The following is a 13,380-nucleotide window of genomic DNA, read 5'->3' as shown; positions in this document are numbered from 1 at the left end:
TTCTGGTATTTTTATGATTTCAGGTGAAATTCGGATCAATTTGGTAGAGTTTTGAGCAAAAAGAAGAATATTTGAGGTTACCCCCTTGGGCGTTAAACGCCAGCTTGTCGTTTAGCGCCAGTACCCAGCACAGATCAGAAGCGTTTCTGCCTCTCTAGGTGCTAAACGCCAATCCTGGCGTTTAGTGCCACTCAATCTGGATCCAACCTCTTCAAAGGAGCATCTTTAGTGGATTTAGCTCTTAGTTATTATCTTATCTTTTATTTTTATAATTTTTATTTACAAACAAAATCTTTTAGGTTTAGAATTTATTATTTTATTTTAATTTCAAATCAAATTAGGTTAGATATAAAAGGGAAAAGATTCACCCTTTAGGGAGATCTTCTCACTTCCGTTTCACTTTTCAGAACCCTTATTTTCTCTGTAACTCATGAGCCACTAAACCTCCTCGGTTAAGGTTAGGAGCTCTGTTTATTTCAATGGATTAAGACTATTGCTTTTCTATTTTAATTAATGTATTGATTCAGTTTTAAGGATTGCTTTCGCTCTTCATTTTATGAATCCGGGTAGAACGACAGTATAATCCTTATTCTACATGTGTTCTTGTAATTCTCGACAGAGTTATCTTGCTTGAAGAACAGCTTAAAAGCGAATTCCTCCTAAATTGCTAATTACTTGAACTAATCTGGATACGTGACATATAATCCATTTAGCTTTGGGTAATTAAGATTTCTGTGGCCATAAACTAGATTTGCTCTTAACCCTCTAATCTAAATTAAGTGATCAAGACATTGGCAGTTGAATTGGGTTAGACGAGACTAAATCACTAAGACATTAGGGTTTAGTCAATTACAGTTTGCTGTGAAACGAATCTTGCATGATTAAAATAATTAGTAAAAAAACTTAATCTGAACAAATAAACAACTCTAAAACTTTAACTGTTTTCTCTCATATATTTCACACTACTTTTGTTGTTTGCTTTCTTATTTTCTGAACTGCTTAATGCTTTTGAACACCAAAACACCACTTTCTGCTTACTTGACTAAGTGGATTAGTCGATCATTGTTGCTCAGTCCATCAATCCTTGTGGGATCGATCCTTACTCACCTGAGATATTACTTGATACGACCTGTTGCACTTGCCGATTAGTTTGTGGATATTCAAAAATCTGCATCAAATTTTTTAAATATGTGTTAGTTGTTTCCTTTCTTTTATTTAGTACTACCTTTCTTATTTTCTGAATTAACATGCATTTATTGAATTTCTTTACTTTTTGACGTGTACTTTTTTAATTTTGCAATGGAAATGATGTTGTAAATCGACAATCATTCATGAAAGTATCTATAATAAAATTTAAAATAATACGGTGAAAATTTAAAGATATTGATAACAAATTTTTGGATTCTTATTTTAAACTTTTATTTTTTTTACCTTCAATATTTGTTCATTTATTATTTTGTTAATAAATTTTTTGTTAGAAAAATATGTTAATATCAAAAATTGTAATAAATGATTAATTCATTCGAAGTAAATCTAAAGAATGAACAACAAAATGAATTTATTATATTTTTCTGCTTACTGTTATATAATGCCATAAAAAAACCGACTAATATATATATATATATATTGGCATACCAAATTTTTTAAATTTGCATAATAATATAGTCATTTATTTCATATTAGTAGTGTATAAAAATTAATTATTAATTTAAAAAATTTATAAAACTAAAATCGTATGCTTAATAAAAATATATTTTGTGATTCTAAAATACTTAAAATATATTTTTAAAATAAACCAATAAAATATATTTTTTTGTATTTTCGATATTTGAAAATCTATTTCTTTTTAGAAAGAAGTTGAAATTTTTACGTGATGAAAAGTTAAAAATAAAATTTATTTTTGATAAAAAAAAATCGCAACCGAATGCTTTTAAAACTACCATTTTACACGTGCTTTCCAATGCTGCCTCCATTCAAATAAACTTTCGTTATCTCGCCTGCAATGGAAAAGCAGAATTTCATTCCCGCCAATGACAAAGTCTCATACATTGAAAAATGGTTTGTTAGTATTACATGACGTAAATTTTCTTTATATTTGTAATTATTATCCTATGCTTGAAGGACACACTACGCCATTTCTACAGAAGATGAAATCTTCACAAGATTTGTTACATGTCCTCTACAATACAGAAATTACTTTCAGCGTTAAGCTAGTCATCGATAATAAAATTCCCTGCTACATCTGCATTAACGTATCTATACACAATTCGAGTATGGAGATTCGAATGGAATAATACTGAAATGCGAATTTTGTTAGATCATCTCCATAACACAAGAATGGCCACGATCTGACCGTGAAATCTAAGGGTGGAAGACACTTCTATACGTTTTCGATTCTTTTATCCTCACTGTTGACGCCACACATTGGAACAAAAGATTTGTGCACATTATGGTTAGGGTTGATTGTACTTCAAAAATATTCAAAAGAAAGAAGATGAGGGTAAGATAAACTAAGGATAAAATATTATATTTTTCATATACCAGTCGACAAAAAATAAAATTAACAGTTAGTGAAATTTACACACATAATCCTATTTTATGTAAAAATATAAATATTACATCTATGTGTATCTAAATTTAATTTCAATAATTCAGAATTTATTTTCATAATTCAAAAATAATATTTAATATTTCTCACTTTATATTTACGCTAGCGAAATATATAGATATGCACACCAATTTTTTTATGGTACTCACAAAATGGGTAATAGACAGTACGAGAAATACATCGCATGCAAAATGAAGGAGTTGTCGATTTCTCACCTGGTGACGAAATGGACAATGGTGGATAATAATAAGAGTAAATAGTCAAATTAGCCCCTAAAATATTGTTGATTGTCTAAATTAGTGCTCAAAAGATTTCTTTTATTCAAATTCGTCCTTTAAGGATTTTAAATTAGTTCTTTCATTACTTTGTTTATTGATGTGTCAAAATTTGCTAATGTGACATATTAGGTGACACCCCAACACATATCTAAGAGTTTTAATTTAATTGACTATTAATATAATTAATTTATGAAATTAGATCAAATCAACCTCAAATTGAGGAATTCTAATGTCTCGAGTTCTCCCCCCAATTATTAGATTTTGATTTGATCTAATTTCATAAACTAATCATATTAATAGTCAATTAAGACTTCTAAGTGTGTATTGGAGCGTCACTTCACGTATCACATTAGCAAATTTTGATACCATCAATAAATAAAGTGACGGAAGGACTAACACGACTAATTTAAAATATTTAAATGACAAAATTGATTAAAAAAATCTTTCGAAATCAACTTACAGAACGAATGATCTTCTAAAGACTAATTCGACCATTTAATAATAATAATAATAATAATAATTATTATTATTATTATTATTATTATTATTATTATTATTATTATTATTATTATTATTATTATAACTGTAGTGATCAGTATTATTATTTAAATTAACAATAATAATAATAATACTGTTTAAATTAACAATAATAATATTTAATTTATAAGAAAATAGTATATTTTCATTTTGAATGACATGTGCAAAATAATATGCTGCTCATCCATGCGATTAAGACGTTGCAATTGCTTGCAAATGTTTCCCTCATTTTTTTATACCCCTTTATCCACAACTAGAAAATGGATTAATACAAACGGATTTACAGACAGATTTAGTCTTTATTACAGACGGATTTTTGGTTACCGACGAAATTACCGATGGATTTTGTCCCTCTGTAAAAGTCCCGTCAGAAATTATTTACCGACAAATTTTTTCCGTCAGAAAATTACCGACGGATTTTTACTAGTTACCGACGAATTTTTCCTCTGTAAATTCTCCATCCATTTCCCGAAAGCGAAGAACTTTCAGTCGGATTTTCTGTCTGTAATTACAGACGAATTTTCTGTCTGTAATTATAGACGGATTTTTCGACAGATTTTCTGTCTGTAATTTAAACTTTGAAAAATCATCTCACACTCTAACTACAGACAGAAAATCTGTCTGTAAATCCGTCAGTAAAGTAAAATAGAATTTTTTTTATTTTTCTAATTACAAAATAAATATTTTAGATTTGTTTTCTAAATTTACTCCATAAAACACACTGTAAATTGAAAAAAAGAAAGCCAAAAATCACATAGATAAACATAATATTCATTACATGATACCTATAAAATTGGATGTTATTTTTCAACACCATTATCCAATATCTCACTTTCTCAATAAAAAAGATACCCCAAAATTTCTTTTAAACTACAACAGAGAAGAGCAGGGCTTTCAGCCTAAATTTTAAAACTATTTTCTCATACTCTCTTTAAAGTTTAAACTCTCTAATCTAATCTGAGTTACATGATTCTTCACTCCATGGTAGACTCTTGTGTGGCTGAAACTTGAAAGTATTTGTTCATCTACTTCTTCTTCTTTGATTTGTTTGCATTGGACTGAGCATGTGCAGTTTCTGGTGTCAAAAAATAGGACATGGACAGATTTTAGAAGCCTAGCAATGTGTTATAGGATTAAGAAAAAGTGAAGGAGGATAACTTATTATCATATCATCAACTTAAAGTTAGCAATCCATTTAATATTGGATTACTTTTGAAAAAGTAGAGAGATTGTTAATACCTTAGATAGGTGTTGTATTTGACCATGGATTCATAGCCCCAGGAGGATGAGGAGGGCAATTCCAAGAGTAACAAGGAAGACAGATTCCATGCTAAGAAAACCACCGGCCTCGGCAACTTCAATGGTGCCGTTAAAGAAGGAAAAATTTTTTTGGTAGACTCAACAAAATCTTCAATAAGAACAAATAATTGTTTTTACACTCTTCCATTATATTAACCTTTTCATAATCTCTTGCTCTCTAAACTCCGTCAAAGGAATCAGAGCTGCAAATATAACCAAATGAAATCAGATCAGATCAATAACACAGAATGGCCATTCTTGTCCCTCATTTCAAACTTCAGAGTTACTGGTTGAAATTCCCAATTTATTTCAATAGCCCCAAAGTTTAAAATGTGAAAATCTAGGCGAACAAGGTTTATAAGTGATCGATCCTAAATTCATCATATAAATTCTGTGCACGGTGTATCCACCACGAGTATCCTTCTTTTTCCATGGCATTCCAATCATACAAAGGACTTCTCATTAAAATATGAAAATTTTAAAAAATAAGAAATCAGAGACCCAAATGAGAAAGGAGGCCTTACAATGTACTATGACATGTTAGCAATTATTACAATATAACGGTGGAGAAGATGGGGAGATTTTCTTAAAAAGGTTTATAAAAAGAATCAATCAGGATATTGTCATAGGTGGTTAAAGAGTTATGGAAAGAGAAGAGGAACAAAAATAACATAATCATGGGGAATGGTTGTTAAAATTGCCACATAACTTCAACAACAACAAAAAGTTCAACTAGTAAATTTATGGCAAAATATTTATCCTGGGATTAAGATCAAACCTGCTTCACAGCTGACCAGTTTCACAGAATGCATCAGGTGGAACTCCACTAACTAAAAGAGAAAAATCGCAAGTATAGAAACTTATCAGTAAGTATAGAAAATTCAGTTATATATTGACATTTATATATAATAATAGTCAATATATAAGGGGCTTAATATAGATTAGTAACTTCAACTTCTGTAATATTATATATCGTATTAAAAATTAAACCCAGTCCCAAATCAGTTTAGTTACTAATTCATCAACGTAATGGTAGGAGAAAAAAATAACAAAAGCATCTAAATAAAGTAGTTTAAGCCTTTAAGGACTAAGGAGTACCCTTTGCCTCATTTATTATTTGATTTGAAACCACATGAATGTATTAGTATATGAAATTCACACCGAAGAATCGAAGGATAAGCATGTGGAGCCTGCAAGCAATGAATTGTTGGGACCCTTGTTTATGAGGGTTGGGGCCCGATAATAAATAGAAAAGATAGAAAGAAAAAAATAAAACTTAAAGAGCCTTTTTAAAATAGTTAAAGTAAACAAAAAAAATGTGAAACTTTACAAGATTGAAGTAAATACTAGTATGAAATACTAAGCAAGAAACTGAGAAACCAATATAGTGGTAGATATGTAAAGTGTAAATTGTAAACTGTCCACAAAATATACAATATTAGTCTCTAATAACTTTAAGGTAATCAATCAATCACTGAAACCATGGAACTCAAACTAAAGGCAAGATATATGAACCTTAACCATAGAACTGATATATATATGATGTACACCTCATTTTCAGTAAAATTAAGTCCACCTCAAAGATATTTTTAAACTGCTATGCTCTACCGTAATTTTTCGTGGATAACTCCAATTTTGGTTTAATATATAATACATCCCAATAGAGGATGATCATACTTATTTAATTTATTTCGTTCAACTTGAATGCCATGAGGCTGATATTGACAAGTTTTCATATAAAAAATAGGAATTTACAAACATTGCTGTATGAAAAAAATTATAAACAACATAAACATGCTAAAAAAATAACATAGCATACACATATCAATTTGAGCTTGCCTCCTTCCAAATGGCAACGCTATCTTATATCTCCTCTGCTTTTGATCATTTCTTCATTTCCAAATTTAGAATTATTGTCCTTCCTATAAGAGCCTCTTGTTTTATTTATATCACTTCTTATATACACTTCTTTTTTTTTTTTTATATATCGCACTTGCATATGTATATATGGCCAAATTACATATTAATAAGTATTCTAAGCATGTACATACCTAAATTACTTATTTTCACTCTAAAACAATATCTACATTTCCGTAGTGCTTAGAATGCACCCTTGGAACTAACAAATAACAACTTACTTTAACGCATTTTTAATAAAAAAAGAAAATAAAATAAAGCAGCAACAACACAACTATGTTTATCAACCAAGATATATCAGTTCCATGGTTAAGGTTCATATATATATCCACCAAATTCAGTTAAGGTTCATTCAACAGAGGACCAAATGAAACAGAGTAAGAATCAAGAAGAGCCATATATCAATGCATCATAGTCCCAAAAATAATAGCAAATAGAGAGTAAAGAGCAAGATGAAACAAGAAACATACATTGAATATCAGATTTTTGTTGGTAGCTTCCCAAGCTAAGCCACCTCTGAAGTGTATGTTCTAAAGCAAGACCATGACAATAGCAGCCACCGCTAGAAGGTGAGCCACAAAGGTAAATGGAAGAGCAGGAACTCCCAACCCCATCTTCTTCATTTTTTCTCCTTTTGTCTCCCAATCTGAGAAGTAAGAACTCAAGTGAAGTAATAACTGATAAGCTTGAGCTGGAGATTGGAAGCACCCATACTATAACTGAAGTTTCTATACTTACTAACTTACTAACTCCACTAACTGACAATTAGAATCTGACTATAACAACATATATGAGAAAAAGAACCACCAGTTAATAGAACCTAAAAGGAAAAAATAGCTTACCAGTGAGATGGAGAGTGCCACCAAACGACTGGCTGAAGATCAATATTGATGCAACATTCTAATTATGTTTAAGGATGAAAAATGGTGAAAATTTTCACTTGAAAATTTCATTATCAATATCTTCTATATAAAAACTATAACTGAAAAGAAAATTAAATGCTACTGGTAAAAGGAACAGCAACATAGTAAATTCACCAACTCTTGAAATGTGGAGTTCAGATTCCCTAGATTTAAGCTCCAAGGGAAGGAAAGATGACTAAAAAGTATTTGCAGAAGTTAGATCACCTGTCTACCAAGGGAAGGAATTTCAAGAAGGATTGTCTTAACAGCTTGTGTATCCAGTAGCATTTGCAAAAGTATCACTTTATTAGCTCGTTCTCATAAGGTTTCAAGTGTTCCACAGAAAAAAAAAGGTTTCAAACTCCTTTATGTATCCTGTACTCTAGATAAAAAATGTTCAAAATTGTTGAGAATAAAAGACATCTTATATTTACAAACCTATCAAAAATATGCTTTAACTTTACTCTTGATGTAACCAAAAGAAAATAAAAACCAATTAAAGAAAGCGGCCAGTACTTGTTGAGCGCCCGTTTCTGATATTTGCTTGCGTTTGAAAATGTTAGAATAGAAGCGCGGACCAAGAGATGATGCAAGCTGCAGATAATAAATGGGAAATAAATGTAAACATTCAACTTGCATTATTAATTAGCAACATTGAGTATTTACCATCTAATTTAATCCCTTACAACATCTGCAAGAAAAAAGCTATTTAAAATAGAAAAACATTCAAAGAATATTTTATTTATTATTAATTATAAGTTTATAACTAGTATGCCAGAAAAGAAAATGTCCTTAACACCAAGGTTGACATAAAAAATCTTAACTCAATGCATCAAATTGATCTATATTTTCAAAGTCTTCATAGGAAAATAACTCATTCTGTATGTTAAATACACAAGTACCTTATTATCAATGAACTCATCTACCATCAACAAAAATATTCATGAAAAGCATGTTCAGACATAAATTAAGAGCATGTGAAAGTGTTAGGTTAGGCTTAAGTGACATAAAAAAGATTCATTCAACCTTGATTAGCTCTGCTTTTCTTTCAGGATCAATCTCAGCCACACCAAATATCATCTTTTCAGCAGAAACATCCTTTTGTATGGCGACCTCATAGCCCGCGAAAACAACATCTCGTCTCCACTGCACCCATACCCACAATGAACAAGAAGTAAAAGAATTAATTACTAAATCTTAAAATTCTAAAAAAAAAATCCAGAAATAATCAAACAATAAATAAATAAACAAATAATAACTATGATTGTAAATCATTAAGAGCTTGAAGAAGAAAAAACTGACCTCCAATTAAATCACAATCCTAGGGTTTATCAATCCCAGCTACTGCATACACCATCAAATTTCTTCAAAATTCAAACAAAAGTATGGATCATTGTAATTGTTATCTCCTGCTGCTACTATTTCATGTTTCAATGACAGAAAAAGCATTATTATATATATAAAACCCAAAGTAGTAGTACTCTTTACTACAATATTATCCATACTGTATGAAAATTGGAAAAAATCTCATAACAACAACAAAATACATCAACAAAATACAACAAAAACCTCACAGCACCTCCTTCTGATTAGGGTTACCTGCACGGCTGAGGCGAGATCGAAGAGAAAAACACATCAACTAAGCAACACATGAGCGAGAAATGCACTTATGATTTCTGTGAGAATAGCTTTGATCAAGAAATTAATGAAACAAGTAGCGCATAAATTCGAATAAGAGAGAGGAGAACGCGAATCTCAGAAAGAGATAGAAAAATGGAAGACGTACGATTTGAAAATCTCGAGGGGCGACACCGGGAAGGTAGAAAGAGTGAACGCAGGAGAAGGTGAAGAGGATGAGGACGGAGGCGACGGAGGCGACGAAGACGGTGGCAGAGAAATGCATATTAGGGTTTGAAAGGGAATCAGCAACACACAGAGAAGAGTCGGGAAGGGGTGTGACGGAGTTTCGTGGCGATGGAAGTTCAGTGCAATGGAGGTTCGGTGCGACGGCGGCGCAAGGTAAGACGGCGGTGCAAGGCTGAGACGCGCTACCGATAGAGCATTTGGAGGGGATGGGCGTGGAGGTGCGGGGAAGAGACACGGGAAATGAGGAAGAGCTCGTTTGGTCAAATCTTTATTTTAATATTTTCGACGGAATATTTTAAATTACAGACGGATTTTTAATAAAATATAGTGTTTTGTCTATTTAATTACAGACAGATTTTCAGTCTGTAACCATTTTCTACAAAAAAAATTAATTTTACCGACAAAATTATCGACGGATTCTGTTTTCCGTCTGTAATTTATGCTAATTCATTTTTTTGTTTTTCGACAAAAAAATCCCTCTGAAATTTCGTCTGTATTTCCGTGGAATAAAATCCGTCAAAAATATCCGTCTGTAATAACTAGTTTTCTAGTAGTGATCGTTATCAAATTATTCTAATCCTAAAGTTTTTTAGAAATATTGTAACCCTATCATCTGAACCTCTTGGTCCACTCCACCATATATATAGGGTAAATTATTGAAGTATTTGGAACTTAATAAAACAAAAAGGAGTAAAAATAAAATATAACATCTTATTTTTTAACATTTGTTTTGCATTTTTATTTTTTTAATAATTTTTTATCTTCTAAAATCTTATAAAAAAATAAAAATACTAATTGTAATGATCTATTAAATAATATGTCCACCACCTATCGCTTCTAATTGATCATTGCCGTTAATAAGACCACCGTTTACTTACCATTCATTTCGAATTACATTATTTTTTTATGATATTTTGATTGAGTTTGTATTATAATAATATATCACTCATATTTTAATTATTTTTTGTAAAATTAATTTTAATTAAAAATAAAACCGTATTAATGTGATTTATGTTTAAAAAGTTTTATATTAAAAAAGTTTTATATTATAATAGATAATAATAAATTAAATGTTATTTGGATTATATTACTGAAAATTACTTTTACAAAAAAAATACTAAAAACAACATGAATTTAAAAAATTAATTTATCTTATCTTATCATTTTAATTTAGATTTTTAAATAAATCTTATTAATCAACTTTATAATAACAATTAATATTTACTTAGCTTGTTCAATTAACAAAAACATATTCTAATGGACAAAATATACTTTATATAAAAAAAACATATATGAATCATATATCAAAATATATTTTATTAAATTATATTATCTATAATTTTTTTATTATTCTTAGTATTCTTTTATTTAGTATTATTTTATACTGTAAATTTTTATTACTTATAATTCTATTATTACTTATAGATTATTAGTTAATTTTTTATTTGTGTTGTCTTTTTTAGTGAGATCAATAATTCATATTATAACAAAATTACAATAATAAATATAGCATACAAGAATTATAATTACAAATTTTAATAAATTAAAACAAAAAATAAAACAGTCTTACACAAAATAAAATTAAAATACAATAAAAAAATAGAATAATATATATGAAAGATTTGAGTAATACAATAACTACAAAGAATAAAATAAAGGAGATAGTTGGTAGAAAAAATTAAATTTAATCAACTAATTGTCTAACATAATTTTTTGAATATATAAACTAAAATTTTTAGTTTCACGTGAACACATAAATTTAGGATTTGAAATTACGTTTGTCTTTGAAAAAAACAAACACAAACATTTTTTAAAAAATTAAAAAGTATTTTTTTTCTTTTCAACGCTAGACTCCACGCGACCTTAATCTGTGCTAGAAATAAAAATTAATTTCACTAACCCCTCCATTATTTGTAACTATATCAATTTACTATTTTTTTGTTGGTAATAGTAGGGGCCAAAGGCCCAAAAAAGGAAAAAAGGAAGTTAAATCACAGTTACACGGGGTAAAGCAACGCCCCTCTCATCTTCAATTAGTATTCTTGCTACTTCTTGCGGTGGCATATTCCAAAACCTCAATACTGGTTCAATTTCTCCACCTATTCTGGCCAAGCAGTCCGCCACCCTATTACTCTCTCTGAAAATGTGTTTAAAACAGAGCACCCAATCCTTCTTCTTCCAATCTGCGATGAGTCGCACCAATGGGTTGGGATGATTATGGAGGTCTGATCTTTGTCGTTGTTGATGATGGCAATGACTGCTGCAGCATGGCATAAAGCGATGACTCTTCTCAATCCCATGGTCCATGCCAACTTGAGTCCTTGGTGAATTTCCCAAAGTTCAGCTTTAAAGGACGAACAGATGTCGATATTGTAAGAGAAACCTCCCAACAACTTTCCATGGTGATTTGGTGCGGTATTTTATAACCACAAACTAGTCGGCAAGTGCACTGGGTCGTACCAAATAATACCTCAGGTGAGTGAGGGTCGATCCCACGAGGATTGATGGATCAAGCAACAATGATTGATTGATTGGCTTAGTTCGACAAACAGAAAAGAGTGTTTGAATATTCAAAGAGCATTAAACAATCGTACAGAAATTAAAATAGTAAAGTAAATGAGTTGGGAATAAAATATGGAGAAGACAGTTATGGTTTCAGAGTTATCTATTTTCTGGATTGACTTTTCTTATTAATTTATTTTAATTATGTAGGATTTAATTTATGACAAACTATATGTGACTAGACCCTAATTCCTTAGACCTTTCTAGTCTCCTCTAATTTTCATCAACTGCCAATTCCTTGGTCAATTAATTTCAATTAGAGGGTGATAATCAAATTCCAGTTTATATGCCGCAAAAACTCTAATTACCCAAAAATAAAAGGATTATATGTCACGTATCTCGTTAAATCCAGATAATTAAAATTTAGGAGAATATATTTTCAAGCTGTTGTTCAAGTAAAGAGATTTTCCAAGTTATACATGAACTCAATTAGAAAGAGGGTCATACTTCCGTTCCACCCAAATTCATAAAATAAAGAACGAAAACAATTCTTAAATATAAATCAAAACATTAATTAAAATAGAAAAACAATAAAATCAATCCATACAATATACAGAGCTCCTAACCTTAACAATAGAGGTTTAGTTGCTCATGGTTCAGAGTAGAAAACTAAGATTGTAAATTGGAATGGAATAAGGTTGTGTTGGAATCACCTTGTTGGAATCTCTTTTTATATCTAATCCTAATAAATTTAAAATCTAATTTTTTTAAAACTAAATAATATCTTTTCCTATTTTAAAATAATATTTAAATTTAAATCAGAATTAATTATGGCAATCAGCAAGTCTTCAATTGATGGATGGGGACTACTTGATTCCTTCACTCTGCAGCCTCTGATTTGTGCTTTCTGGGATGAAAACTGGGTCGAAACTTGACCTGAAATCGCCCCAGCGTTTTCTGCGAATTCTGCATGTCGCGCATGTCACACGTACGCGTCGATGGTCTTTTTCGCATGTCACGTGTACGCGTAAGGTACGCGCACGCGTCGCTAAGCAAATCTTCAAATCACGCGTACGCGTCAGTCACGCGCACGCGTCAGTCACGCGTACGCGTCGCTCCTCGCTGCCATCTCCTTTGGTTCTTGTGCTGCAGAAACTCCAGCCAAATGCTACCTAAAATAAATAAAATTGCAAAAGACTCAAAGTAGCATCCATATTGGCTAAAAGATAATTAATTCTATATTAAACTCAACAAATTAGATGCAAATTCACTAGGAAAAGATAGAAAAAATGCTCACGCATCATGATTCTGCAATAAGCCACCGCAAGCTGCTGGCCCCGGGTTTCCCTTTGCTGCTCCATCAGTATTGAGGGCCACCCAGTCTTCCGGAGGAGGTTCCCAAACTATGTGCATTTCGACCCTCCTCCCTTGCTCCACGAGGTACTCGTTGATTTTGAAAGCCTCTTTATTC

General features: G+C 30.8%; 1 protein-coding gene across 18 annotated transcripts; it reads right to left on the bottom strand.

The window, feature by feature from the left end:
* Positions 1–4,151: 4,151 nt before the first annotated feature.
* Positions 4,152–9,704, bottom strand: LOC112775394 (uncharacterized). Of its 18 annotated transcripts, none has more exons than XR_011878158.1 (10): positions 9,328–9,669; positions 9,141–9,217; positions 8,844–8,959; positions 8,568–8,687; positions 8,058–8,135; positions 7,767–7,923; positions 7,110–7,285; positions 5,501–5,552; positions 4,663–4,925; positions 4,152–4,498 (listed from the first exon to the last, which is right to left on the bottom strand). XR_011878158.1 is itself a non-coding variant. In XM_072229009.1 (10 exons), the coding sequence occupies exons 4-7, from the start codon at positions 8,619–8,621 to the stop codon at positions 7,170–7,172; spliced, it is 306 nt and encodes a 101-aa protein (XP_072085110.1). In that variant the 5' UTR covers positions 8,622–8,687; positions 8,844–8,959; positions 9,141–9,217; positions 9,328–9,659; the 3' UTR covers positions 4,152–4,498; positions 4,663–4,925; positions 5,501–5,552; positions 7,110–7,169. The 18 variants fall into 18 exon arrangements, 9 of the variants coding, with proteins under 9 accessions (XP_072085110.1, XP_072085111.1, XP_072085112.1 ...); XR_011878159.1 differs by having other exon boundaries at positions 8,844–8,905; positions 9,328–9,659; XM_072229009.1 differs by lacking the exon at positions 7,767–7,923 and adding an exon at positions 7,482–7,539 and having other exon boundaries at positions 9,328–9,659.
* Between the last annotated feature and the right edge of the window lie 3,676 nt (positions 9,705–13,380).

This window comes from Arachis hypogaea, chromosome 19, assembly GCF_003086295.3.
Source record: "Arachis hypogaea cultivar Tifrunner chromosome 19, arahy.Tifrunner.gnm2.J5K5, whole genome shotgun sequence".
In the NCBI taxonomy this organism is placed as follows: domain Eukaryota; kingdom Viridiplantae; phylum Streptophyta; class Magnoliopsida; order Fabales; family Fabaceae; genus Arachis; species Arachis hypogaea.
This window is presented reverse-complemented; position numbering and strand designations above follow the sequence as displayed.

Coding starts and splice junctions, on each gene's coding strand:
- LOC112775394 (XM_072229008.1), bottom strand. CDS start 8,621: ATGATATTTGGTGTGGCTGAGATTGATCCTGAAAGAAAAGCAGAGCTA. Junction 8,136..8,567: donor GAAAAGCAGAGCTAATCAAG/GTTGAATGAATC, acceptor TATTATCTGCAG/CTTGCATCATCTCTTGGTCC. Junction 7,540..8,057: donor CAGAAACGGGCGCTCAACAA/GTACTGGCCGCT, acceptor AAACATAATTAG/AATGTTGCATCAATATTGAT.